A 24,875-nucleotide genomic window follows, 5' to 3' on the forward strand; every position below is an offset into this window, starting at 1 on the left:
GAGAAACGGGGGACCCTTACAATGGCTGGTGGCTGTTGAAAGGAAACATGCATGGCCCTGGCCGGGTGGTTCAGCTGGTTGGAGCACCATCCTGTACACCAAAGGTTGAGAGTTTTCTCCCCATTCATAGCACATACCTAGGTTGCGGGTTCAACTCCCATTTGGGGCATATATGGAAGGCAACTGATAGATGTCTATCTGTCTCTCTCTCCCCCCACCCTACCCCTCTCTAAGATCAATAAGCATGTCCTCGGGCGAGGATTTAAAAAAGAAGAAGAAAGAAAGGAAACGCATTGCAGAAGGCCTGAAAGAGGCTCCTGTCTCATCTAGGTCTCAAGGTGCAAGTCCCCCAGCCACGAGTAGGGTGGGCCCGCAGCAGCTTGGGGGACCACCAGGCAGCGTGCTCGGGGGTCAGTTTGGGGCCCCACCTGGAAGGGGAGGCAGGCAGGGAGCAGAGGGTGGAGAGGGCTGCAGGAAAGCCCCAGAATCCTCACACTCACACTTCAAGGCAGGGGTGAGGGTCCCCCCATTTCACGAGGAGAATTCAGGCCCGGCCATGCCAAGGGACTCACTCAGCCCGTAACCAGACAGTGAATGGACACCTGACTTCAAACCCATAGTTGTGCCCGCCCTGCACCGGCCTGCAGCCAACCCTCACCATCTGGGCATGTTGTGAAGCTCCTCTAGGTCTCTCCCTCCCCATTTGCCAAACCGGGGAGACTTGACATTTGGAGAGACCACAGTGGGTCCAGGCAGTTGTGTGAGCTCAGGCTGGGGACCCTATAGAGCTATACTGACGAGGTCTAAATTCCAGCTCTGCCCTCCTTTCCAGCTGTGTGCCTCGGGCTGTTACTTAACCTCCCTGTGCCTCAGTTGTCCCATCTATAAAATGGGAGTGTAACATGTTTTGCTTTTTCATCACTATTATTGTGTAACAGAATGACCTCATAGGGCTCTTGGGTTAAGTGAGTGAATACTTTGTTGGCCACTTAGCACTGGCAGTTCCCCTCTCCTCTCTCCGAAGTTGGGACAGAGTTTCAGGCAGGTGCTCACAGCTGGTGTCTGAGAAATGCAAGCAGCCTGGGGAAGGGGTTTGCCGCTGGGGATAGGTGTGGGGCGGGCTCTGGCCTGTCCCTTTGGTATTATTGACCCATCCCTCAGAGAGAGACCCTGGTGCAGACAGCCCCCTGGGCAGACACCTATGGGTAGTCAAAGAGGCAGACTGTTCTAGAATACTGTGGGTCTCTGGTTTCTCATCTATAGAGTGAGGGGTGGACTGGACCCTAATCCACTAATGTGTGGGGTACCTTTCATGCTAGTAACATGATGCTCATGGCGGACGAGGCTCATCCTCCTTTGCCCACTGTGACAGTGGGGCAGACATCACTGACTGATTGAGGTGCCCCTTCCCCTCTGAGCCTGACTGAGGCGGCAGCCTACTCCCGGGGCCGCGCCAGCGCCTGCGCAATTGGACTTGCATGTGAGCAGAACTCCATTAGCCGCTCTGGTTGGATGGGCTCCGAGGGCAGCCCACTGTGATCACTTCGGCACCTACAAGCTGCGGGAACCCGAGGGCAAGATGAGGCGAGTGACAACCACTCGTGTCTGTGGGAGGGAGGATGTGCGGACCCGGGCCAAGTAAGGATCAGTAGGTGCCTGTGGAAAGAGAGGCCTGGGGCATGGACATGGAGTGCCCGCTGCCCTGTATGGTCCCAAGACCTCTCAGACTTGCAGACTTGAGGGCCTGCCCCACACCTAACTCCCAGGGACAGCATTGGCACATGCGTTTGGCCCGCTCTGATATGAATGGTGCGCTCACCCCGGCCCTGGAATTGGAGCCCTGGGTTCCAGTCCCGCTCCGGCAGGCACGACCGATGTGACTCCATCGGTCACATCGGTCACATGGGAGGCTGTTGCCCTCCCAGCCTCTGCTGTAAACGCAGCCTTGCTGGGTGTTCATGGGGGAGGTTCCCGGCTCACTCAGTGAGTGTGTGCTGAGCGCCTCCTGCACACCCTGGGCCGGGTGACAGTGAAGCAGACGGGAGGCTGAGGGGAGGACAAGCCCAGAGACACGCGTGTGCAGGGGTGTGGGTGAGGACGCTCTTGGGGAGGCCTGCAGCCCCACGCGACACTGTGACACTCAGCAGGTGCTCAGTAGCAGAGGTGCCCGTCAGGGGGACCCTGGTGCCCCTCCCCGAGGCAGGCTTTCCTAGGTGCGATCCAGGCCTCCGGCGCGCCAGCCGCCTCCCCGCCCCACAAAGTGTGGCCAGAACATGAGTGGGGCCCCCTTGACGTTCCTCCTTCCTCCCCACTGACAACAGGGCCAGAAGGCAGAGTCGTGGGGCTGGAGAAGGCTGAGGGGCAGGAAGAGGTGGGGCAGAAAGAGCATGCAGGAGGGGGTTCCACCCTCTCTGGGTGAAGCCAGGACATGGGACACCCTTGACCGACTGGCCTGCTGTGCAGGAGGACCCTGGGAAGAGGTGCCCACTCGGCAGCCTTGGTCCGGGGAATCCCTGCTGGCACTGCGCCACCACCTCCCTACCACCCCCGTCCTCCAGGAGCCAGACACGTTCAGGATCTTTGCCAAGGTGGGGGGGGGCACTCCGCTTCTCCACTCCAGCCATCCTTTCTGCTGCCTGCGTGTAATTAACAGAGTAATTAAAAACAGGATGAGTTAATTGGTATTCATTTATGTGGCAGATGTTTTTAATTGAGGCAGGAAACAATTTACCTGTTTACATAAACAATGGCAAAGGCAGGCTTGTAAAACACGTTTTTTTAATATTTTCCTCCCCCTGCTGAAAAAGAAGAATTGGAACCACTTGGTCTCCCCTGTGCCCTGCCTAGTGTGAGAGCCGAGCAGGCCCCGCCCGGAGGGGAGGCCCGGCTGGGAGAGGTGCGGGAGGTTCAGGCCAAGAGGAAACATCTGTTTGAAAGCTTTACTTCCAGAGGAGGCTGTTTTCCTTAAATGCAGAGAAAGGAGGTGTTGTTCCCAGGTTATAGGGATGCCAGCAGGGCTGGGAAAGGGCAGGGGCCTCTGTCCTGCCGAGTTTGGTGCCCCTCTGGAAGGGGAGGGGTAGGCTAACCTTTTCCACAGCATTTTTGGTGGCTTGCTCTTACACGGTGGGGCCAAACCTACAGAGAGTCACCATATTCCTCCATCACCCACATGACCACCTTGCTCATGGTGACCATGACACATAGTGCAGACCTAGGACATCCGGTGTCACACAGTTGGTCGGCACTGGCGCCAAGTTTCTCAGTGACTAAGGAGGCATGTCATGCATCTAGCACGTGCTGAGTGAGAACGGTGGGCCTGCGGCCTGACCTGCCCTGGCTGTGCAGTGTCCAGCCCCTTCACCACCTGGGTTCATAGGCAAGATGGGTGAGCCTGTCTGCCTGGAGAGCACGGTGGGGAAGGTGCGTGCCTCTTTGTAAGCGGGCACTGATTTAGCCCTTGCTGTATGCCTGGCCTCAGTAGTAGGTGACGAGACCACCATCCCCGTCTTACAGGTGAGGGCACAGGGCACAGCCTCCAGGTCATCACCAGAAAAGACACAGGTTCTATGAATCAGGGGCAACGCTGATAGCACAAGAGTCTGAGTGGTTGGCACCTGCGTTTGCCTGTTCTTAGAGGGTAAACCTGCACAGGATTGTATTTACACAGAAATAACTGGAAGGATCCATGAGAACTGTCAACAGAGGTGACTTCAGGAGGAGTGGGGGCCCATTTCCTTGCCCCTGTCTCTTTCTCAGCTTGGAGGGCATTGCCAGGAGTGGGTTTGCCCTGTGTGATCGTGACAGTTCTGGCTGGGGTCAGGCTGCCGGGCTCACCAAGGACACGCTGCTGACTTCTTTGAAAGTTGTTAAATCGTGCTGACTTCTTTGGAAGTTGTTAAATCGTGGGGTTCTTAGGAGAGGTGACACAGGAGAAAACCTCGGCCCAAGATCCAGAGCAAACGTGCAAAAGCTCTGCACTGAAACCGGGCCATGGGTGCTCCTGAGGCTCTCGGCGCGTCTGCAGTGGGGGTGTTGGACTGTGCCCTCTGGGTGAGGCACAGTCAGGATTTCTGGGACATTCGCTGGTCCCTGGGACAAGAGAATGGAACACTCTGGAATCTGTCAGGAAGAAAGGCCCTGGGAAGTCAGCGCCCAGAGCCCCACGCTCAGAAGGCCCGAAGGGTGTCAGGCCTCCCCAGGGCTGCCGAGGTTACATCCTGACACCGCCAGCAGCCAAGGATGCCTGCGGAGGCAAGCAGCGGCTGGGGCCAGCAGTGCCTGTGGCGTCCTCGGGACTCCAGGCCTGGACCAGCACTGTGCGCCTTCAGTGAGGGTCTGAGCCTTGCTGGGCATCAGGGCAGCGAGGACAGCAGCGGCCTCCCTGTGTTGTGAGCCTTGACCTCAGTCACGACTTAGCGGAAAAGCCCCTATGTGGGACGGGCCCCTGAGGGCTGCCTTCACCCACTCTCTGCAAGGGGAAGCGTGAAGGCAAGGCAGGACGGCTACCCTGTGATGGCAGGGACAGAAGGGCCTAGGGCCCCCAAAGAGGGGGGTTTTCTTGCAGGCCTGGCCTCATCCCTGGGTGTGCAGGGTTAGGGCGGCCCCTTGTTGGTGCCTTCAATGACTGAGAACTGAGAGGACATGGAGGAGCATTTGGGGATGAGTGTGCTCCTTCCCAGGTCCTTGATCGAGGGGTGGCCTCAGGCAGCGCCACCTGGGGCAGATGGTGCCACAGCTCAGTCCCAGCAGCTCAAGGGTTACCCTTACACGAGTAGGGAGGTAAAAGGTGAGAGACTATCCTGGGAGCAAACCCAGCCCGAACCACCTTTTCACTCTCTTTCTTTCCCAGGAAGTTATTTCTAAAAATCTGTTTCAGCCGCTTGTGTTTGAAGACCGCTTACATCGCAGCCTGCGGTCCCTCAGGTCCCATTAGCGGGACTTTTGTCCCCACCTGTCAGGTCAGGACATAAGGCTCCAAAGAGTCACTGTGTCCTGGGTGCCACAACCCCTCATCCACATCTGTGCCTCGCGTTGCACCTGACGGACGGGGTGGACAGGCCCCACAGCGGAGGGGCTGGGCCGAGGCTGGCGGGAGGGCCGTCTGGCGCTTGGGAGAGACACGTGCAGGATAGACTGCCAGGCCCTAATTATTATTTAGCATTCATACGAACAGCATTATTTTAAAATTTGGCAGCATTTCTCTGGAGAGTTCAAGGTGATATGCAGCCAATTTGCACGTTTTTTAAACAATGAAAACATTTTGGGAATTGGTTAAGCCTTCGCGGCGCCTCGTTGCCGGCAGAGGAAAATCCTCACTGCTTGGCCTGGTTTTCCAGACCCTCCGCAGGCCTTCCAGGCGGCCTACCTGCCTGCTCCCCACCCTCACTTGCAGGCAGAACTTTATATTTCTGGTTCGTCCCTGAATCCCAACTGCCATGCCTGCGACTGAGCTGTGCCCTCTGCCGGGGACGCCGTGCCCTCCGCCTGCCTTCGGGTGTGCAGACTTCACAGCTCTCAGGACCCAGCTGCATCACCTCTCCCTAGAAACGTCCCGACACTCGTCCCCCCCCCCTCCCCGCCCAGGGTGTGCCTGCAGCTGCCTGTGAGACTTCCCGCCTCATCCCAACTCTGAGCTCAGAGGGCAGTATCCACGGAACCATGAGCTCCTCAGATTTCATCAATTCCTTCTCTGAAATAAGTAAAGTATACTGATGTGTGTTCGCTAACTTATAAGACAGTTTGTAATTATCTATCTGTTACTTAAAGTGACTGTCTCCTTCCTGGGTGGAAGTGAGCAGGGCTGGTAGGCAGCAAGCAATTCAAAGATAAATCAAGGACATAGTTTAAAAGAAGGGTTTGGTATGAAGGGAAGTCAGAGAGGAGGAAGGCTTCTCCCCTCCTCCCCAGGCCCAGTTTCTGTTTCCTTCTGGGGATACTGCGTACATACTAGATCATCGTTAAGTATCTCAGGGGTGTTCTGCAACCTTTCTTGGGCTCACATCCCCTCCCTATAGAAAATGCACACACAGACACCACACACACACAGGTTTCACATGTGCCATCCCTCTCTCACAGCCCTTGGGGGGACCAACTCTACCATCGGACTCTATTCAAATCTCAGCATAGGAGTCTTTTCCTCCAGGAGGCCTTCGCTGAGTCCCCCAAGCCAGGCAAGGCACCCTCCTGGGGTCCAAGGCCCCCAGCAACATGTCCTGGCTGTGCGTGAGCATGTGTGTGTGCACAAAGTAGTCGTGGGCATTCACGTAACAGGCCCTTACATCATCCTCACAACATTGTCCTCAGCGTGCAGATGAGGACATCAAGGCACAGAGAAGCAAGGAGCCTTGCCCACGGCCACCAAGATGAGGTCAGGAGCTGATCTCAGGTTTGTCTGAGCCCAAAGTGGGCTTTTCCCACTAATGTACCACCCTGCGTGGGGGCCTGTGTCTCCACCTCCCCCACCATCTCCATCACACTTAGGTCTCCACCTACACATCTATCCATCTATCTATCTATCCACCCTCCCATCCATTCCTCCATCCCTCTACCTACCCCTCACCTATCCGTCCATTCACAAGTTCATCCATGTGTTCCTCCATCCATCCACCCATCATCTGTCCACCATCCATTCATCTATCTACCCATCCGTCCACCAACTCACCCTTCATCTATCCATCCATCAGTCCATCATTCACCCACCCATCCATCCACCTCCTATTTACCCACTTATCTCTCTATATATACCCACATCCCAGCTAACCAGGCAGCCACACCACCACATTCATTGTTCTAACCTCATTCACACTCAGCTGGGTGCACCAGTGCAGAAGGGCCACTTCCCCTTGGTCTCCAATGTGCATGGGGGGATGAGAGGGGACTCCAGAATACCAGGACTGGTGCCGGAAGAGGAGGGTGTTCTCTACTTTCGCTGTCCCTCCCCCAGCCTGGTAGCCCCCCTTCTGCAGCAGGGGCCCAGATGTCTGGCGCCTCCCCCGCAGCTCACAGCCCCAGCAGCTGGGTGAGGAATGTGCTTCCTTTGTGTGCTGGCTGCAGGGCGAGCAACCTGACATCTGGATTGTGTTTGCTGCCCTTTGGAGAGCAGAGAAGGGTTTCATTCCAGCACTTTAAGCTCTCCATTCTCCCCCACCTTTTAACTCTTTGCTCAATGCCAGATGCTGTAGAAGCTGGACTCCAGAACCATTTGGGACTCATGTCTGAGGGATTGGGGCATTTGTGGTCCATCAGAGCTCTAGGCTCCATGGCTCAGCCAAAACCACAGTCTGTTCTTGAAGACACCAGCAAGAACATAAGGGCTCTGACCTGCTTTCTAACCAGGAATCATGGCCACAGCTTGTTTCTTATCATTTTTCTGCACATATGCTTACTTACAAAATGGAATTACAGGCTTTTGCCACCTTTTTTGATTTTCACTAATGGGTTGCTTTTCCATATCATTAGATAGTATTCCATCTATCATGCATCATTTTTGTTAGTAAGTGGTTATTTGAAATGTAACACACACACAGAAAAGTATGCAGCCTGAACTTCATAAACTGTTCCAAACAACAGACATTACCTGCCCTGCCCCCAGGCCCTGATCCCCTCCCTCTCTGTCAGGGGAACACCCATCCTGACTCCAACGTCACAGACCAGTTTGCCTGTTTCTGACCTTCATATAAATGGTAGCATGTGGCGTGTCCTCCTCGATATCTGGTGTCAGCCACTTAGCTGTATGTTTGTGAGATGCATCCATGTAGGTGCATGTAGTTGCACCTCTCCTTTTTCTTTGCTGTATAGTATCCCACTGTGTGTATCTGCCATGACTTGTGACTCTTCAACTCTTGATGGGCATTTGGGTCCTTGTAATAAGGACTGATGAATGCTCTTGTTTCTTGCTGCCGATGCACATGTGTTGCACATCTGTTGGTTCTGGGCCTAGGAATAAAACCTCTGTGTGTAGGGTGTGTGATAGTACAGGCTGGTAGGTGCTGAAAAAATTTCCAAAGTGAATGTACCTACAGCATGATTTTGAAGGCTCCACAGTGTTGCATTGATCAGAGAGTTTATTTAACCAGCCCTCTGTTGGAGTCATCTTAATTATTTCCTGTTTTTCACTCTCATAAATAATGCTGTGCTGAGCATCCTTGCAGGTATGTGTTGGCAGTCATCCTGATGATGTACTTTGATCATATTCCCTCAGGTGGTTTTGCTTGTCTGTGCTAAGCCACCACCAAAGCGGGGGGGCCTGATTCAACTGCAATTTGCCATCTGTACATTCTGATTGGTCAATCTCTAAGCTCTCTTGCATTTCTAATATGTCGTAGTTCTAAATGCCAAAATGTATCTGCTAGCTACTGCTGTGTAACAAACTACCCCAAAACTTAGTGTTGGCTTAAAACAACCACCATTATTTGGTCCACAGTTCTATAGGCTAGCAGTTTAGGCAGGCTCATTTGGGTGGTTCTGGTTGCAGCTGGGCTTGCTCTTGGGACTGTGGTCAGCTGTAGGTTTGTGATTAGCAGCTCTGCTCATTGTGGCCAGGGTCCGCACCTGACTGGGGCCTCAGCTAGGGCAACTGGGACAGCCCCACATATGTCTCAGCCTCCAGCAGGAGTGTCAGCAAGGGAGCAAGTGAAGCTGACAGCCAGCCCAGGTATCCAGACTCACGGTTGGCTGACCCTGCTTCCGCCACATCCCATTGGCCACAGCAAGTCTTAGAGCCAGCCCAGATCCAAGGGCAGAAAGGCAACTCTGTCTCTGGCTGACTAGAGCTAAAGTCACGTCACAACAGGTGTGGGTCAGGAAGAGCAAAGAATTGAGGCCGCTTTGCAATGCATCTACCTCACAGCTAGAGAGGATCTTAATAGCCATAACCAAGCTTCATTGCTGAGGGTTAGATTTCAATGGTTCCTTGGTCCTCAGACACCACGGAAGGGTGTCTTACCCAGTTACACAGGGGAGCTGCTTGAAGAGGAAGGCAGGAGTGCCAGTCCTGACCCAAGCCCAGCCCAGGCTCTCTGCCACCACCGTGAGCTGAGCTCTCAAACATGCATAGATGGCGTCCAGAGCAGATAGGAAACACACTCTTCCTTAGTGGTCAGCCAGCAAGCCTTCACAGAGCACCTACTAAGTATCAGGCAACTCTGTGGGCTCTGTCTGGGGCCAGTGCACAGAGAGACGAGACCACACCATTGGGAAGACAGGCGGTGGACACAAGGACCCGAATGGCCAGTGATTGATTATAGGCGCTGACAAGTGCCCCAAAGCAGGTAAAAGAGGGTAACACAGCAGGAAGCACAAGGAGGAAGCAGTTTCCACTAGGTGGGCTGGGAAAACGGTTCTGAGGAGGGACATTTGAGCCCAAACCTGAGCACTGAGAGGGAGACAGCCTCGAGGAGGTGGAGGAAGTACTCCTGCGGGTACAGAGGGTCCTTGTAGGACAAGCCCGTGCTGGGCAGGAGGGACTGCGGGGCAGACAGAGCACAGGGAGGGGCACAGAGGGCATTCTTGATCCACCCTCGACCCATCAAGCAGTTTTGCCCCATCTTTCCAGCTACGTCTGCAGGTATAACATGGGCTGTGCATTTCCAGTTCCAAAGGGGTGGGGGGTGGGGCAGCTGGAGGAGAGCTCTGCTGAGGTTGGGTCTGGTCTGGTTTTGGAGCATCTTGGTGGTAGAAGGGACCTTCCCATCCCGGCATACCAGCTCGCTTCACCACTGATGGGACATCATGACGGCTGGCAGCCTGGCCACTGCCAAGTGCCCCCTGTGTCTGCAAGGGGCTTCCCTCTGCCCCCAGGACGTCCTTGTGTGGACTGCTCAGCACTGGAGAGAGGGTTGCTGCCACCCTCTGGGCAGGTGCTGAGTATATCCACAGTGAGGGACAAACTGTGCCACCACCAGCTGGGAGTGCCCCGCTCGGAGCTAGACACACACAGTGGGCTCTGCCGTGTGATGGCCATGTGCCTGGGCAGGTTATGCCACTAATCTGTGCCTCAGTTTCCCCATTTCTAACTCAGGGCCCTAACCCTCAGGGCTTTGTCAGGAGAGTTGAACGAGACAGGGTTTCAGAGCCTGGGCACAGAAACAGCTCTTGGCAAAAGAGGGACCATTCAAAACCACAGCTGGGCACACATGCTGAGGACAGACCCTTCCTTCTGGGACCCCGCAGCAGGGCCTCCTCTGTGCCCCACGCATGCTGGACGCTTTCTTTGGATTATCGAGTTTTGCCCTGCCTTCACCTTGTGGGGTGGTGTCTGTCCTCATCCCCATTCTACAGGTGAGAAAACTCAGGCCCAGAAGAGAAAAGCCACTGACATTAGGCTGAGAGAGTGAGACCGGCGAGGAGGAAGGCCAGCCGGAACCTGCCCCCAGTTCCCGAAGCCCTTCTGGGTTCCTTGTCTGAGACCACAACCACCCCAAGAAGCAGGTGTTATGGGCCCCATTTTACCGATGGGTAAACTGAGGTTCAGGGGCAAGCTGGGTTAATTTCCCCTAGTTCACAATAGTTGGTCACAGAGAAGAATGGGAACCCTAGTTTCCCGACTCCGAGCCCCATGCTGTGCCATGGTTACCGGCATCCCTCACCGTCGTCACCCACAGGCCTAGGGGACGGGGTGCAGACAGCCTGGGGTGGCTGAGCACTGTGGGAAGGGCGGTGGCAGGCAGAGGAACAGCCTACTCGGGTCAGGCCCCAAGGACCGGGAAGGGCTGGACGGGCTGGGTCAATGTTAGGGAAAATACTAATCCTTGTGTTTTTATATTATTACTTATTCATTGGGTGGTGGAGGCCTTAACTGAAACCAGATGTGGGAAGTAATTCAAGTTCCAGTGCCTGGGACTCATTAGTCTGCACCACCCCCAAATTCCCTGCTTTGCCAGAAATAAAAAATGAGTGTCCTCCTGACATTGGCCTTGGGGAGTAGGGGTGGGTCCCTCGCGGTCAGACGCATCCATCTGGATTTGGGGGCCACCAATGTCCTGGGTTTTCCCCGAACACAGCAGCCCCTCTGCACCCCTTTACTGCCACCCCAGCCTGGGAGCCCCCTGCCATCTATGCACTTGGAACCTCTGCAGTGCAGCTGCTGCCTGGGCGCTACAGCCAAACTTTTCCTCTGTGTATGCCCATCATGAGGGTCCAGAAGAGTCGGGGTGTCCCACTCCCACCAGGAAGTTTGCTGTCAGTGGGGAGATTACCTGGCTTACTTGAGACCCCCAGGGTCCAGGAGGTGTGGCTGGACCACAGGGTCGAGGAGAGAAGCCCCCACCCACCCTGCAGGAAGGCCTTGCAGGGAGGAGGGAAGGCATTCTCAGGGCCTAAGCAAAGGTTTGGAGGCTTAAGCGCCCCCTCCTCTGTGAGAGAGATCTGGCCCCCACTGTGTCCCGCATCCCCTTTGCATCCTGCATTCTGGGTCTGTCTGGGAACTGGCAGTTTAGCCTGTTCCATCCCACCCTCGAGGGATGCCCTGACCCATGTGTGGCCTCTCTCTACACAGTGCGGCCTGAGTTTTCCTCAAACACACTCACTCTTCCTATCTTTCCCATGAGTTCTGTGAGGGGCTCCTGGGGTGTCAGGGTTATTTGTAATTAGCAGGAGGCTGCAGGCCTGAGAGGGTTGAGGGCCGTTGTAACAGGAGGTCTCTGAGGGAGGGAGAGAGTGAAGGAGCAAGTGGGCGAAGATCCTGGCAGGCATCCCATATCGAGGATTTGGAACTCTGAGCCAGGGACCCTCACTGAGCTGTGGTCTTGGAGGAACCCCTGACCTCCCCACCCCTGACACCCACTTGGATCAGGACTTTGCCACAAGAGAAGGTGCCTGGGGAGGTGGCAGTGTTTAGGGATGGACTTTGAGGGAGAGGGGTCAATTCTCATATCTGCTAAAAGGAAGCCTGTGGGCTCAAGAAGCGTGGAACAATCTTGCATTGAGGGACTATCTCCCTGGGTCCCCTTGGTCATAATTCAACAAGTATTTATTGAGCACCTACTGTGTGCCTGGTACTGTCTTGGACCCTCGGTTTTGCATTTGGGCAAAGACATGGAGGATGCAAGCAGACCTCCAGATGTCTGGGGGAAGGAACACGTGGCAAAGGCAACAGCTAGTGCAAAGACCTGAGGCAGAAGCAGCTAAGCATGTGAGGGGGGAATGCAGGAGATGAGGGCAGAGGGGACAGCCAGTCACAAAGGACCCCATGGGCTCTCAGGGCACTGGCTGGGGTGCAAGGCAGCCACCTTTATTCATCTAGGACTGTGCCTTAGAGGGAGCGTGCTTACCACTCTGGTTCCCAAGAAAGTCAGACAGACGGGTTTGCCCTGGCAAGAGTCTCAGGGGAGTGGCCCACTGCCCACTGAGGCAGAAGCTAGGAATTCAGAGGCTGGGGCCCAGTTCCCAGCTCTGCTCCCCACCCACCTGTAGAACCCTCACCTCTCAGGAGATGGTGGGGGTGGGGGGGTGTGGGTATAGGCTGGTTGGTGTCACCTACTTATGGAGAGAGTGGTGAGGGTGCTCTTGGCTAGACAACCTCGCAGAGGGGCTGCCCTTCCTTCTGCTCATCTGCACCTTCCCTACAAGGAAGATGCACTCTGTGCAATATGTAAAAGGAAAATAATTGGGCAACTGTTACAACTTTGGTTTTCTTTTATTTTCGCTACCATCAGTTGCAGAGACCATTCCTGGGCATGTTCACAGCTCCCTCCTGACCCCTCCTAGCAGAAGTGGAAACTGAGGCTGGGGGCAGAGTGCCTAGAGGTCCCACCAAGCCCCATGTCTCACCGGGTTACAGAGGAGGAAACTGAGACACAGTGTTCTTCTTTGGGTGCAGGGCCCAATACTGAGCTCGCTGCCTGCCCAGCAGCACCGGAAAAAGTGTCTGCTGATATACTCAGTACTTCTGAGACCGGCCTCTTCATGATCCTGGGGACTTGAGAGAGACCAAAACCTTCAGGGCCCCTCCTCACACTGCCACAGGCCTCAGGAATCCCTGCCTGCAGGTCAGCTCCTGAAAAGTGGCCTGGGAGCTGGGGAGTGGGGTGCAGCCTAGGTGTGCCCCAAGGAGTGCCTACTCAGTTTCCACACAGGACTGTGTCCCAGGACCCCACAGAAAGAGTGGCATCTGGGGCCAGACTGCCTGGCTTTCTGGCTTCAAGTCTTCCCTACCCTGAGCCTCGGTTTCCTCTGCCGCTCACCTCAGAGCCTGCTGTGGGGGCAGGATGAAGTGGTTTATGCAGGGTGCTTAGGTCAGGGCCCTAGCTTTGTTACCTGTCAGTACCGTGCAGGACCGTGCAAAGGGCCTGAGGCAGCAAAAGCTGAGATTAGTCGTTATTACCTGTCATTACCTGCCACCGTCCTACACCCCACCACTTTTGTAAGAGTCAGATGAGGTGGCAGCAGAAATCAGACTATAAAAGATCAAAGCAGCAGCTTGTTATCTCAAGGCAGCGTGGATTCGAGGAGAGCAAAGCCCGGAGGATAGCTGTGCTGACGCTGGCAGGTCCTCCTCCTGCAGAGGGTTCTAGAACCCCAGAGCTGGGAGTGCTGGGCTGCGGCCAGTTCTCAGCCGGGCATGGCGGGCTGGGAACCACAGGCGGACATGGACAGTGATGGATGGGGTGGCTTGTTCCGGCACATTCTGTGTTCTTTCCCACCAACTCCGCCTGGCCTTGGAGCGCTGCTTCCTCTGTCAATGGATTAGTGACATTTAGCTGGGAACTGGATACGCTGTCTGGGAAAGACAGGGTGTCCCACGGGCCCTGGGAGCACGGGGTCTGGGAATGTTCCTTAGTGCTGTGAGTGGCGGGGCAGGGGGTGGGGAGCTCTGACAACGCAGCCGGAGGAGGAAGCCCAGCTTCCAGGGGCCGGAGAGGACACGGCCCTCTGCCTCCCCCCTGTCCTCTCACTCCCTGGGATGTTGTGAACTGGCTCCTGCGCGCCCCCACTCAGCAACCCCCATTCCTGAGCATCCACGGTGGGAAAGACAACAAAGAAAGCCCCCGAGGGGCACAGACAGTTGGAAGAAAGGCACCTTGAGCAGCAGGCCCTGTGGGCAGTCAGGTGAGATACTAGGTCCACATCCGGCCCCCTTCTCGGCTCTGAGCCAGGCCGGGCTCTGAGGCTCTCCGTGCCTCAGTTTCCTCACCTGTAAGATGGAGAGGAGCACCCTCTGCCTCCGAGGGTTTGTGGGAAGGCTACACAAGTCAGCCGGTCAGTCAAGCCGCATAACAAATATTCCTTTCCATACGCTCTGGGGCTCCCTGGTGCTGCAGGTCCCTCGCCTCCCTACTGTCCACCCCTGAGCCAGAACCACAGGGGATAGGGGTGCAGCACTCCCAGAGTTGTGCCGCACCTGTCCTCTGGCGATGACACCAGGCATCACCCCAGAAGGGCTGACGGGACCTACAGTGTCGGGTAACAAGGCTCTGAGCTCCCAAGAGGTTAGGCCCTCGTTTCACTAAGCAGGTTTCTGCACTTGCAAAGCTGGGCCTGATGGGACTTTTAGAAAGAAAGAACCAGGGTGCCTATGTCAGCAGGGTCCTGGGACTGTTGCCAGCACTGGTTTTGCCCCCTGGCTGCTGACAGCCTGGGAGAGGCACGGGGATGCTGGTGGGTGGCTCTCATTTCTTCTTCCCTGGGCACTTTGAGATCTGGAGAGGGCCCCGTGGACTTGGGACGATGGTCCTCACACTCGCCTACCCACAGTCGGGGCACCTGGAGCATCACCCACTGACTCAGAGCAATAGTGGCTCCTGCCTCCCACCCCGGGCCCCAGGCGGCTGCCCCTTCCTTGTTCCAGTCAGCCTCCATGGTGTCCTGAGCAGTGCTGATCTGAGCCTGGCTGGTCTGGCAGTTGAACTCTCTGATCTCCCCAGTGACTGCTGTGCGCAGGGAGCTTGAGGGGCTGTGGACACCTGGGGCTCAGGACCCGCTGTCCATCCGGCTCTAAGACCCTGAGCAAGTCCCTTGCCCTCTCTGAGCCTGTTTCCCCGGCTATAAGATGGGCACGATAATGGATGGGACCTGCCTCCTGCTGTGAAGGTGCAGTGAGTCCAGCCGCTGGAATACGGGTTTCTAATACAAGCCAGTTTGGGGGTTGCCTCACTTTTCCTGACCTGAGGGATGGGCGAGCTGATGGGGGGGGCACCTGGTGAGCCCTTCATGGAGGCAGCTGTTATATGTTCATCTTATAAGAATGACAAACGTCCAGCCGCCTGGGCCCTGCCCCAGACCTGCCAAATCAGGGCCCCCTAGAAAGAGCGCTTATTCATGGGGACCCCCACTATTGAGTGGAGGGTCTGTGGGTACTGATATCCCCCAGCTGACCCAAGAATTGAAGCCGTGGAATGAGAGGCCTGGGTGGGAACAGAGGGGACAGTGCAAGCTCAGGGTTCTGGTGGATGAGGCAGGACTGGTTTGCCCCTCACAGGCAGGTGACTGGTGGGGGGGGGGGGCTGCCTGCCAGAGTCTTCTGGGGAGGCTGTGAGGATTCAGCGAGCTACTGTGTGGATGTACAGGGCATGGGCCCAGCTCCACCTGGGTCTGAGGACATCTGCGAGTGGGCACTGAAGGTTGGGGGAACCAAGAATGGGGAGGGAAAGGGTACCTCACAGGGCTCACCCAGGTTTTCTGGGCAGTGCTCTGCACTTGCTGGGGGCTCTGCCTGCTGAGCCAGCTCATGCTGGCTTCCTCAGCCACCTTGGTGGGAAGCAGCAACTGTACCCCTCACTGGCACCCATAATCCAAGAGTAGGGCCCCTCCCCTGCACCCTCGCATTCCCCCAGGCCTGGGTCAGCTTCTGCTCTCAGAGGCTTATGGGCACAGTGTCCATAAGCTCCAGGCTACCTTGGGCAGAAAGGTTAAGTGAGAGTTGCCAGGGGTCTGAGCCTCCAGGTGGGTCTGGGGTCCCCCAGGGCAGCCTTGGCTCTCTCGGTATGAGGCCTTGAAGGGGGTGGGAAAGGAAACCAGCACCAGGAGAACAGGGCTACTCCTGTCTGGTGGCTCCTTAGAGTCTAGCGAGGCACCTGCTTTGCCCCCAAGCCACACAAGCCTGGCAAGGCCTTGTGAAGCCCCATGTACGTGGAAGCTGCCAATGGGATTTAGGCCAGACCCGTTCCAGCTGCCATGCAGAGCCTTCAGTGGCTCCTGCTGCCATTCAGTCAGTCCTCCCTCACCAGCCCGGCCCCAGCTGACCTTCCTTCCCGACTGTCCTGTACAGCTAGAGCCCTGACCGCCCTCGCCTCTGGCCTTTGCATTCTCTGTTCCTTGACCACAAATGCTGTTCCTTACCATGTCCATACCACCTCCACCCCTCCGAGGGCCCTCATCATCATCTGCCTTCTGGGGCAGAGTCTGTGCTGAGGGCAGCCCCAAGGGCAGAGTCCCAAGTGAGTTGCCCTATAAATCTTGGTGAGTGCTCGTATGTGCTAGCCTATCACCTGGTAGTCTCATCTAACGTCCCATCTGCCCAAGAAAAGGTGCACAGCCTTGCCCCCTGTATGCAAGAGTAGAGAGCCCCAGAGAGGTGCGGCGACTTGCCCCAGGTCACATAGCCAGGGGCAATAGAGCTGGGACTCAAACAAGATTCAAGGAAGACTCATGAGGTCTGGGGGGTGCACCTGTGGTCCCACCACACTCAGACCCCAGAGCCTCCCCCTGCAGCCTCAGTCAGCTTGGATTTGAATCCCAGACCTGACACCTCTTGCACAGTGAGAAGAGTGCCTGTTGAAAACAGCTCGTGCTTCAAAGCCCGCAGACCCACATGACTGCCAGCATGCCCTGCACTTGCTCTGTGCCCTGTGTGCTCAGTGCCTGTAAACAGGGCTTGGGTGAGAAGGAAGGGAGCAATGGCTGTCCGGGGCCAAGAGCAGGACCTGCATCCTCTCCTAAGTGAGCAGATGGCCTCGGACCTGCCTCCTTCTCCTTTTCTGCCAAAGGAGGTCACCAGGCACCCGAGGAGCCCGGCCTGCTCCATCCTCAAGCCCCAGCAGGCATTGTGGGATGAGTGTGTCCAGAACCTGTCTCTCAAGGGCTGTGAAGATAGTGCCACATGTGGAGTTGGTCCCGCCTAGCCCCTTCCTCTGCCCCTTGCTGACCGTGAGGCTGTTAAACAAGCACTGTGTAAGGAGTGCCAGTTCACCCTTCCAGGTGGGGTTTTCCTTTATCTGCCTTTCTGGTCTGTTGATCTCCCAGGCTCCTGCCAAGCCCCTGTATGGAAGGGCTTTGGAAAGTCGGAACAGGCCCTTGTCCTGTGGCCCAGCCTTGCATCTGAAACTCCCTTCCAAGTGTGTTGGTGGGACTGCCTGCCCTGGGGTGGCCTGGTCAGATGAAGGGCTGGCCAGGACAGCCTGCACCCATGGGGTGGCTCAAGGTCCATGGCGGCCAGCCACACTTACCTTCTTTGGTTGTCACCGGGGGATTGGCCACTGGCCCTGCAACCAACTCTGGTGTTGATGGGCCCCACAGCTGTGATGCACATGTGCTCGGCCATCAGACTCCTGACAGGCGGGCTGTGGGGGAGGGGCATGGCGCCCAGCAGGAGGGAGGCCAGCAATTGCAGCTGAGTGGACAGCAGGTGCTGTGAGGCTGGGTGGCTGCTGACTCTGGCTGCTTCCCCTGCGTGGGGCCCAGTAGGGAGGGGCTTCACTCTCACCCCACAGGGCCCTGCAGTGAGAACTCTGAGAGTCCCTCCCCGGTGCTGTGGATAGGTGGGCATCTCCACTCTGTGAAGGGGGAGGTGGGACAGACGAAGGGAAATTTTCATAGCATTGGGCATGAAATAATGGTAAATGCCATTTGTTAGCATTATTAATTACCATCCCCAAAGGCAGGCCGCCCCAGACACTCCTGTGTGTCTGTGTCTTCCCTGACACCCCCCAATCACAGGGGGCCTCTAGGAGGAAAAATGCAGGGGGAGAGCAGAGGGAACAAGAATGCAGCCACAGAGAGACTGCTAAAGGGTGTTGCTCCTGACAGTGGTTCTGTCCCACCAGGTCCCCGGCCCTGAGTGAGACCCCCACAGGGTTAGCAAGATGAGCTCACGGCAGTGGGGGCTGCGCCTCTTCGTGTATTAGGGAAAAAACATGCCCCTCCACAGCCCTGAGCAGTGGGGCCGCCCAGAATTTCAGCCCCTGCTCCCAGGTCTTCGCGGCTCTCCCGGGCCCTGGCTGACCTGTGTTAAGATGTAGGGGAGGCCAGCGTTCCACCCTCGTCACCTGCAAAGAAGGCCCAGGCAGCTGCTGGTTCAGGGTTTGCGCGGCTGGTCAGGTTCACTCAGAGGCCTTTCCTCTGGGTCCTGCTTTGTGAAGCCAGGGGCTCAGGCCCCCACCCAGGCTTGGTTTTGCCACTTCCACCCCTTCTCCACACCTCTGACCATGCGGGACTCTTGACACAGTGTCCAGGGCCACTGCCCCTGGTCTATGGACAACGCTTTGAGTGGCCATGCCTCAAATGGCCTGAAATTGACTATGTCCTGTCCCCAGCCTGGCTGCTCCCAGGAATCACTCAGGGTGAGGAGATGGTTAAATTGAGGTTTCCACCACCCAGACCATCCTGAATGGGGCCGCAACTCACTGCAATAGCCTTATCTGGGACCCTGATAGAAATGCAGATTCTTGGGCCCACCCCTCACCTGCTGAATCAAAATTGGGGGTGGGGAGGCCTACACGTGTGTCTGAACAGGGCCTGCAGGAAGTACTGGTGGAGACTGCCCTGGGAGGTGCTGCCCGACCCCCTGGTCTGCAGGATCAGGGCCACCCACCCCTCCAGTGAGGACCTCAGCCCTGTTCTGGCCAGCCCAGGCCTCTCACAGCTACACCCTCCGGCCTATCTGAATGGACTGACCCGCGCCCACCCTCTGGCCCAGGTGGCTGGAATGTTAGCCACCTGTGAACACAGCCGGAGGTTATCTGCAATTGGCCAGGCCCTGGGACTGGACCTGGCTTTGTGGGCAGAGACAAAGTGTCCCCCATTGGCCCAAAACCAGCTGCTGGTTGTGGGGGGAGAGGCGTTGGTCAGGCACTAGGTCGGAGGGGTTGCTGATCCCCCTCCCTCTCAGCCTGCTTCACTGACTTTCTCTGTTCTCCTCCCCGCACATTCCCCACAGCAGCAGACAGGAAGGAGAAGAAGGTTGCAGCGATGCCCGACTCCCCCGCTGAGGTGAAGACACAGCCCCGGTCCACGCCCCCCAGCATGCCGCCCCCTCCGTCCTCTGTGACCCAGGGCACCACACGGCACCCCTCCTTCACTCCCCACACAAGTGAGTAACTCCAAGGGCTGAGCAGAGCAGAGCAGAGAAGTGCCTCCGGGACCCCTCAAGTTGTCTGAGGCACCAAACCTCATTCATGGGAATAGAGCCAGTGCTGTGGTTCCTCCACCCTAAACCCTTAAACACTCCCCAAGAGGCTTTTGAGAAGGCAGATCTCCTCATGGCTCAGAGCCCAAGCTGAGGTCCAAATCCAGCTCTTCAACTCTGCAGGTGTGTGTGCCCTTGGGCTAGCTCCTTAACCTCTCTGGGCCTGGCATTCCTCATCTATAAAGCAGGGCTGGCCATAGCCCCACCTCACCCAGCTACTGTGAATACAAGTGAATTAACGGAAGTTCTCACCCAGGGGCCAGCACACTGTGAGCGTCCCATCGAAGTTGACTGTTGTATGTGCAGCTCAGGCAGACAGCAGGTTACCAGAGCGCAAGTAAATTCAGTCAGGCCTGTGCCCTCCCAGAGAGCCCATTGAAGGCAGCTCTGGCCTTTGAGGAGCTCCATGTTGGCTCAGATACACCAAGGGCTCTGTAGCTCGGCCTCAGCAGGTCAGCCAGAAACTGGGGTTAGCAGGGCCTCAGCTACTAGCAGCAAGGTGGGTAGAGGAGACCCTCGGGCAGTGTCTTGTCAGCCCGGGGTTAGATCCAGGTCGAGCATCTTGGCACTCACCGCAGCTCTGGGATCGCCCACAGCCACTGCTGGGTCCTATTTCATAGAGTCAGAGAAGTTGGGGACTTGGTGACTTTGGGTGCTGAACAGTTGGGAAGGAAACCCTTGGACTCGGGCCAGCGTGGGGATGGTGTCCCCTGACCTCAGCGCCAGGGGCTTAGCCGTGTGTTCTAATTCTGGTGGGCAGTGGAGAGAATCCATGCGCCACCTGCCCCTATGTTCAGAGGTCAGAAGCCCCATACCTGGGAACCCTTCCTCAGGCTTTGAAACCCAAATGAAGGTTCTCTGGGGGAGGCAGGAGCCTTAGACTCCTTAGCCTGGGGCTCCTAGTCCCCACTGGGCTGGAAGGGAAGAGCTGCTGCCTCTAGCCAAGGCCCAGAGCCTGGGGTGGGCCACAGGGCCCAGCCTAGATCTCTTTACGCCTGCGCATAAAGAAAGCTACTTCAGCCACCCAAAACCATCCCCAGCTTCACCAGGGCCCAGCCTCCCTCAGGAAAAAGGCATTGGCTGTGGGCTCAAGCTTGACCCTTTGTTTGTAGGATGTGTTGGTTTAAGCTAGTCTCCTGGACTCTCTGAGCCTCGGTTTGATAAATGGGGTGATGCTACCTGGTTCCACATGTGGCAGCCTGGAAGCACAGAAATCTCAGCACACAGTAGGAGCTTAGTGACCAAATACCCTTCTCTGCTCCTTCGCCTGGCAGAGAAGGCACCAGCTCCCCATTTTTACCAGGTCTGGGCTGAGGTCTCCATGCATCACAGAGACTGGAGCAGGTCCTGGCCCTGCCTCCTGCGCCAGGACAGGGTCCGGGGCAGCAGGGTGCTCACTGCACTGCTCTCAGCCCAAGGGTCCTTGTCTGCCTGTATCAGCCACCCCAGAAGGGGCCAGAGGCTGGGCTTTCTCCCATACACCATTCTTGCACGGCCACTGGGGCTGCCTGGCCATTCTGCCCTCTCTTTCAGAGGAGTCAGTCCTCACCTGTGACTGTAGACAGCATCTCTGTCCACTCAACAGGTGCCACCCCATCAGGGCCCCATAGGCAGAGAGAAGATGCACTAGCTGTGTTGAACTTCACAGCCTGTGCCTCAGCTGGGGGGGAAGAGGAATGAATTGCTCATGACAGGGCAGCAGCAGCTTCCAAGAGAAAATGCCACAGGCCCCCATCTAAACCCCAGCTCGTGTTCGCTCTACACAGAAGAAACCAGCAGGCACTTGGTGGTCGGGCCAAGGCTCTGAGCTGGGTCTCCAACCCTGATGGGCACATGCATCTCCCTCAGCCTACTTTTCTTCTTGGTCCAGGAGCCTCTGTTCCAGAAAGCCATGGTCTCGCGGCCAGATGTTCCAGGTTGGGGATGGGGCTAGGGTCAGCTGACACTGCCCCTCTGTGTTTGATGAGGCCTGTGAACAGGTGTGCGTGCGGGTAGCAAGTCCTCCCCTCACACCCTTTGCTTCCCCGTGTGCCCCCAACCACTTTGGGCTCATGCTCCTGGATCCAAGGTCCGGGCTCTATTTAGAGCGCAGAGGTCATAAGAGACAAGTCGTTCTTTTTTAAGCAGACACTTTAGTTTTATTGGGCTGCTGGGACCATCTCTCCAAGTGTCAGGCCACCTCCAAGGTGGCCTCAGACGTTTTCCCTACTGAGGAATTCCCTGAGAGCGGGGTGGCTAACCATGTCTTGCATCTGGCTGGTGGCAGCCCAAATAGAAGGTGCCCCTGTGCTCAGCCATGGATCCCTGCCAAGAGCCTCCCCAGCTTCCCCAGGACCAGCTTGTGAGCCAAGTTAACCAGAGGCTGGCCTTGAACCAGGCTGTGGTTTTCTTGCCCAGTGACTTCCCTGGACACAAATTCATTTTGGAGTTGAAGCTGTCATGTGGCCAGGGAGGTGGGCAGGAAGACTAAGAGAAGTCAGGGAGGAATGTAAGGAGCTACTCTATAGCTGAGAGGACCCTCAAAGGGCTAATACTCCATTCTGCCCTTGATTACCCCCTTAACAAGGGGCTCACTCCCTGATTAGGGCAGGACAGTTTGTCTTCTTGCAACTTCCGCTTGCTAACTCCAGCTCAGACACATCAAATCTCCCTTCCTGTCTGGTGCTTTCTCCCCTCCTGGCAGCTCATTTTGGAACCACCACTGGGTTGTCTGTCAATGGAGACCCCAAGCCCTGATTCACGAGTCAGTTCAGGCTCCAGGTCCCTTGGGGATGATGCTAAGTGGGGTCACCAAGTGCCTTCCCAGAAAAGAGCTTTTTAAGGACCAGGGTGTCCCACCCATGTAGATGGAGATGCCAAACCTCTTACAGACACCTAGCAGGTCCTGCCAGAAATGTCACCGAGAGATTCCACCATCCAGCTTCATTTTACAGAGAAAACTGAAGCCCAGAGAAGGAAATGACTGGCCCAAGGTGGTGACAGTCCCGATCCCCAAAACTGCTGTCAAGAAGCAGAGAGGGGTGGGGCCAATCGCAGACACCCTACCCTGCAGGGCAGAGCCACCTAGCCACGGGCCCTTTCCTCACAGAGTGTTTTTCTTATTTTGCTTACAGATCGAGAGGATGGGCCTGCGATGTCTCTGCCCCACGGCCGTTTTCATGGCTGCTTAAAATGGTCTATGGTCTGTCTTTGTAAGTAAAATAACAAAAACCACAGACCTCGTGGGAAGTTCTCACCTACACCCTCTGCCCTGAGAAGGCTGTGCTGCTGGTCCCACTTGTCTGCACAGCCCACCATTGCGCCTGCATGTCGGTGAGGCCTGAGCAGAGGCCCGAGGGACAGGCCCAGGAGCGCAGAGCAGTCAGAGTCCTCAGAACCCCAGTCACAGCCCAGCCCTGCTCCTCACGAGTTGTATGACCTGAGGCAGGTGGACACCCTCTCAGTGTTTCTTTTTCCCAGTCCACAGACAGGGTGAATATGGCAGATCCCAGAGTTGTAAGAAGGTAACTGTCAGTACAAATTCATAGCTCAGCATCTCAAGGGCAGACACCAGGCTGGGCGGAATTCCAGCTCCTCCTCTTCCCAGTCAAGTGAACTTGGGCAGGTACAACCGTCTGTGCCTCAGTTTCCCCACCTGGAAGTTATCAGATGTTATTAGCGAAGTCGGGAGGAGGTGTGGCACACACTGGGTGCTCAGTGGGCACCAGCCACTAGTGGACCTTCTGGCAAAGTGCTCAGGCCACATCCAATGCCCATGACAGGAAGTTTTCATGGAGTGATGCTCAGTGTTTGCCAGCCAGCGATAGGACAGGTACCCACTGCAAGCCAGTTGAGCTGCACAGCCCAGGCATGGCTGCTGCGTGGCTCTGGGCTCCAAGAAGAGGTGACATAACAATTGTGTGGTGCTCGTGTCCTGTGACACGTGGTCCTCCTTGCCATTACTCTATGACGCCTGGCCTTGCTCTCATGTCCAGCTCATCCTCTGAGCTGCAGTACTCTTAGGACTGCATGATTCCTAGCCCCAGAGCCTCCCTGAAGCAAGGAGAGGGCTGGAATGAAGGCTGTTTTTGGTTCATCATCCCAGCCTGACCCCCACCCAGGCCCAGGGCTGGGGGAGCTGTGGGGGGTGCTAGTGTGTGCCCCCAAACTTCAGCCAGGGACACGTGTGCGGTCTAACTTAGTAACACACCTGTTGTGGAATGAAAGCACTTGTGGCTGGGGTTATTTTCGGCGTCTCTTTAGCAAGCTGCTGAGACTGCCCGGCAGCCCGAGGGAGGGAGCACGGGCCAGCGAGGGCAAGCAGGCCTCCGGGAGGACCCAGGCACCGAGGGCAGGCTGGTAAGGGAGCTGCAGGGAGGCCAGGTCCAGGCCGGGCCAGGGGCCGTGGGTGGGGACCCAGGCCGCGTGGACAGCCATACATCTCAGAGGCCTCGGAAAGGTCCAGACCCCAGGTGATAGTCCAACTCTACCACAAGGAATGAGTCCCCCACTGCGGAAAGGTCTTCTGTGGCAAGGGGCCATCTCTTGACCTGGTTAGAGTGACCGCCAGTGGCTGTCATCTGTCGTGACCAGGGTGTGTGCATGTCAGGGTCCACCATGGGGTTGGCTGGGGCTCGCCAGTGAGACAGAAAAATAGCACAAAAGTGGGATCTTCTGGTCTAAGCGTCCTCTAGATGATTCCTCAGACAGGGTGAGGGGCAGGGCCTCTTCCCGTCCTGTGTCTGGAGTTTACTCTCCATCCAAGAGCAAGGAGCACAGTCTGGGCAAGGCGCACCTTTCCTGTGGGACTGTCCCAGAGCTGGCATGTCACTGCTGGGGCCCACACAGCACTTCTAGGATCATCCAGATCAGGGAGGCAAACGGGTTTCAGCCTGCATGGCAGCTCCATCTTCGGGGCAGGGGAAGCTGTGCTGAGAAGGCCTCGGGCCTCGGCAGCAGGGCTCTGGGCTCTGCTCCTGTGCCCGACCGTCCCTCCTCAGGACAGAGGTAGCACATCTGTTCTTGTGCAAACCTGGCCTTCAGTCAGTGGTTTCCAAACTTCTGCCAACTAGGGGCCAGTTACTGATGAGTGATCACCCGCACATAAAAGCAATCAAGGTCCAGCGTTTCAGGCTCCTTCCAGTGGTGGAAAGCTAACCTTGGTTCTCTAAGCCTCAGAAGCCTGGAGTGGAGGGGCCAGGTACCTGCAGAGTGGAGAAGCTCCACCCCTGTTTTGGCCAAGGGCTATTTGCATATGAAGGAACTGGGGCCAGGCCCCAAGTCTCACCCACATCTAGGGTAGTCCAGCCAGTTTGGGGCCTCGGGCAGGATGTCCAGTCCCAACCCTTGTGCCCGGAGCACCCACACGTGCAGGACAAGGGAACAGGCAGATGAGCATACAAGGGGCTGAGTGTAAGAACATAAGTGAGCCACCTAGAGCTGCCTGTGCGGCAGCTGAGGACACAAGGTGTGAGAGGCCCTCAGGTTTAGCAGCCCAGCCTCAGGCCTTCCAAAGGTGTCCTGTTCCCCCAACCCTTGGCCCCCTCCACCATCACCA

General features: G+C 56.6%; 1 protein-coding gene across 5 annotated transcripts in view; it reads left to right on the forward strand.

The window, feature by feature from the left end:
• CBFA2T3 (CBFA2/RUNX1 partner transcriptional co-repressor 3) overlaps window positions 1-24,875 on the forward strand; it is an 87,348-nt gene that overhangs the window by 41,575 nt on the left and 20,898 nt on the right. For 2 of the 5 annotated variants that reach the window (XM_037142323.2, XM_037142326.2), the window contains exons 2-3: window positions 19,091-19,243; window positions 22,453-22,530. In XM_037142323.2, coding sequence (XP_036998218.1) covers window positions 19,091-19,243; window positions 22,453-22,530 — 231 coding nt within the window. The remainder of the gene's footprint in view (window positions 1-19,090; window positions 19,244-22,452; window positions 22,531-24,875) is intronic. The other 3 variants (XM_053666700.1, XM_037142325.2, XM_037142324.2) reach the window with 2 other exon arrangements.

Source organism: Artibeus jamaicensis, unplaced genomic scaffold (genome assembly GCF_021234435.1).
Source record: "Artibeus jamaicensis isolate MK-2021 breed Jamaican fruit bat unplaced genomic scaffold, CSHL_Jam_final contig_464, whole genome shotgun sequence".
NCBI classification, from domain to species: Eukaryota; Metazoa; Chordata; class Mammalia; order Chiroptera; family Phyllostomidae; genus Artibeus; species Artibeus jamaicensis.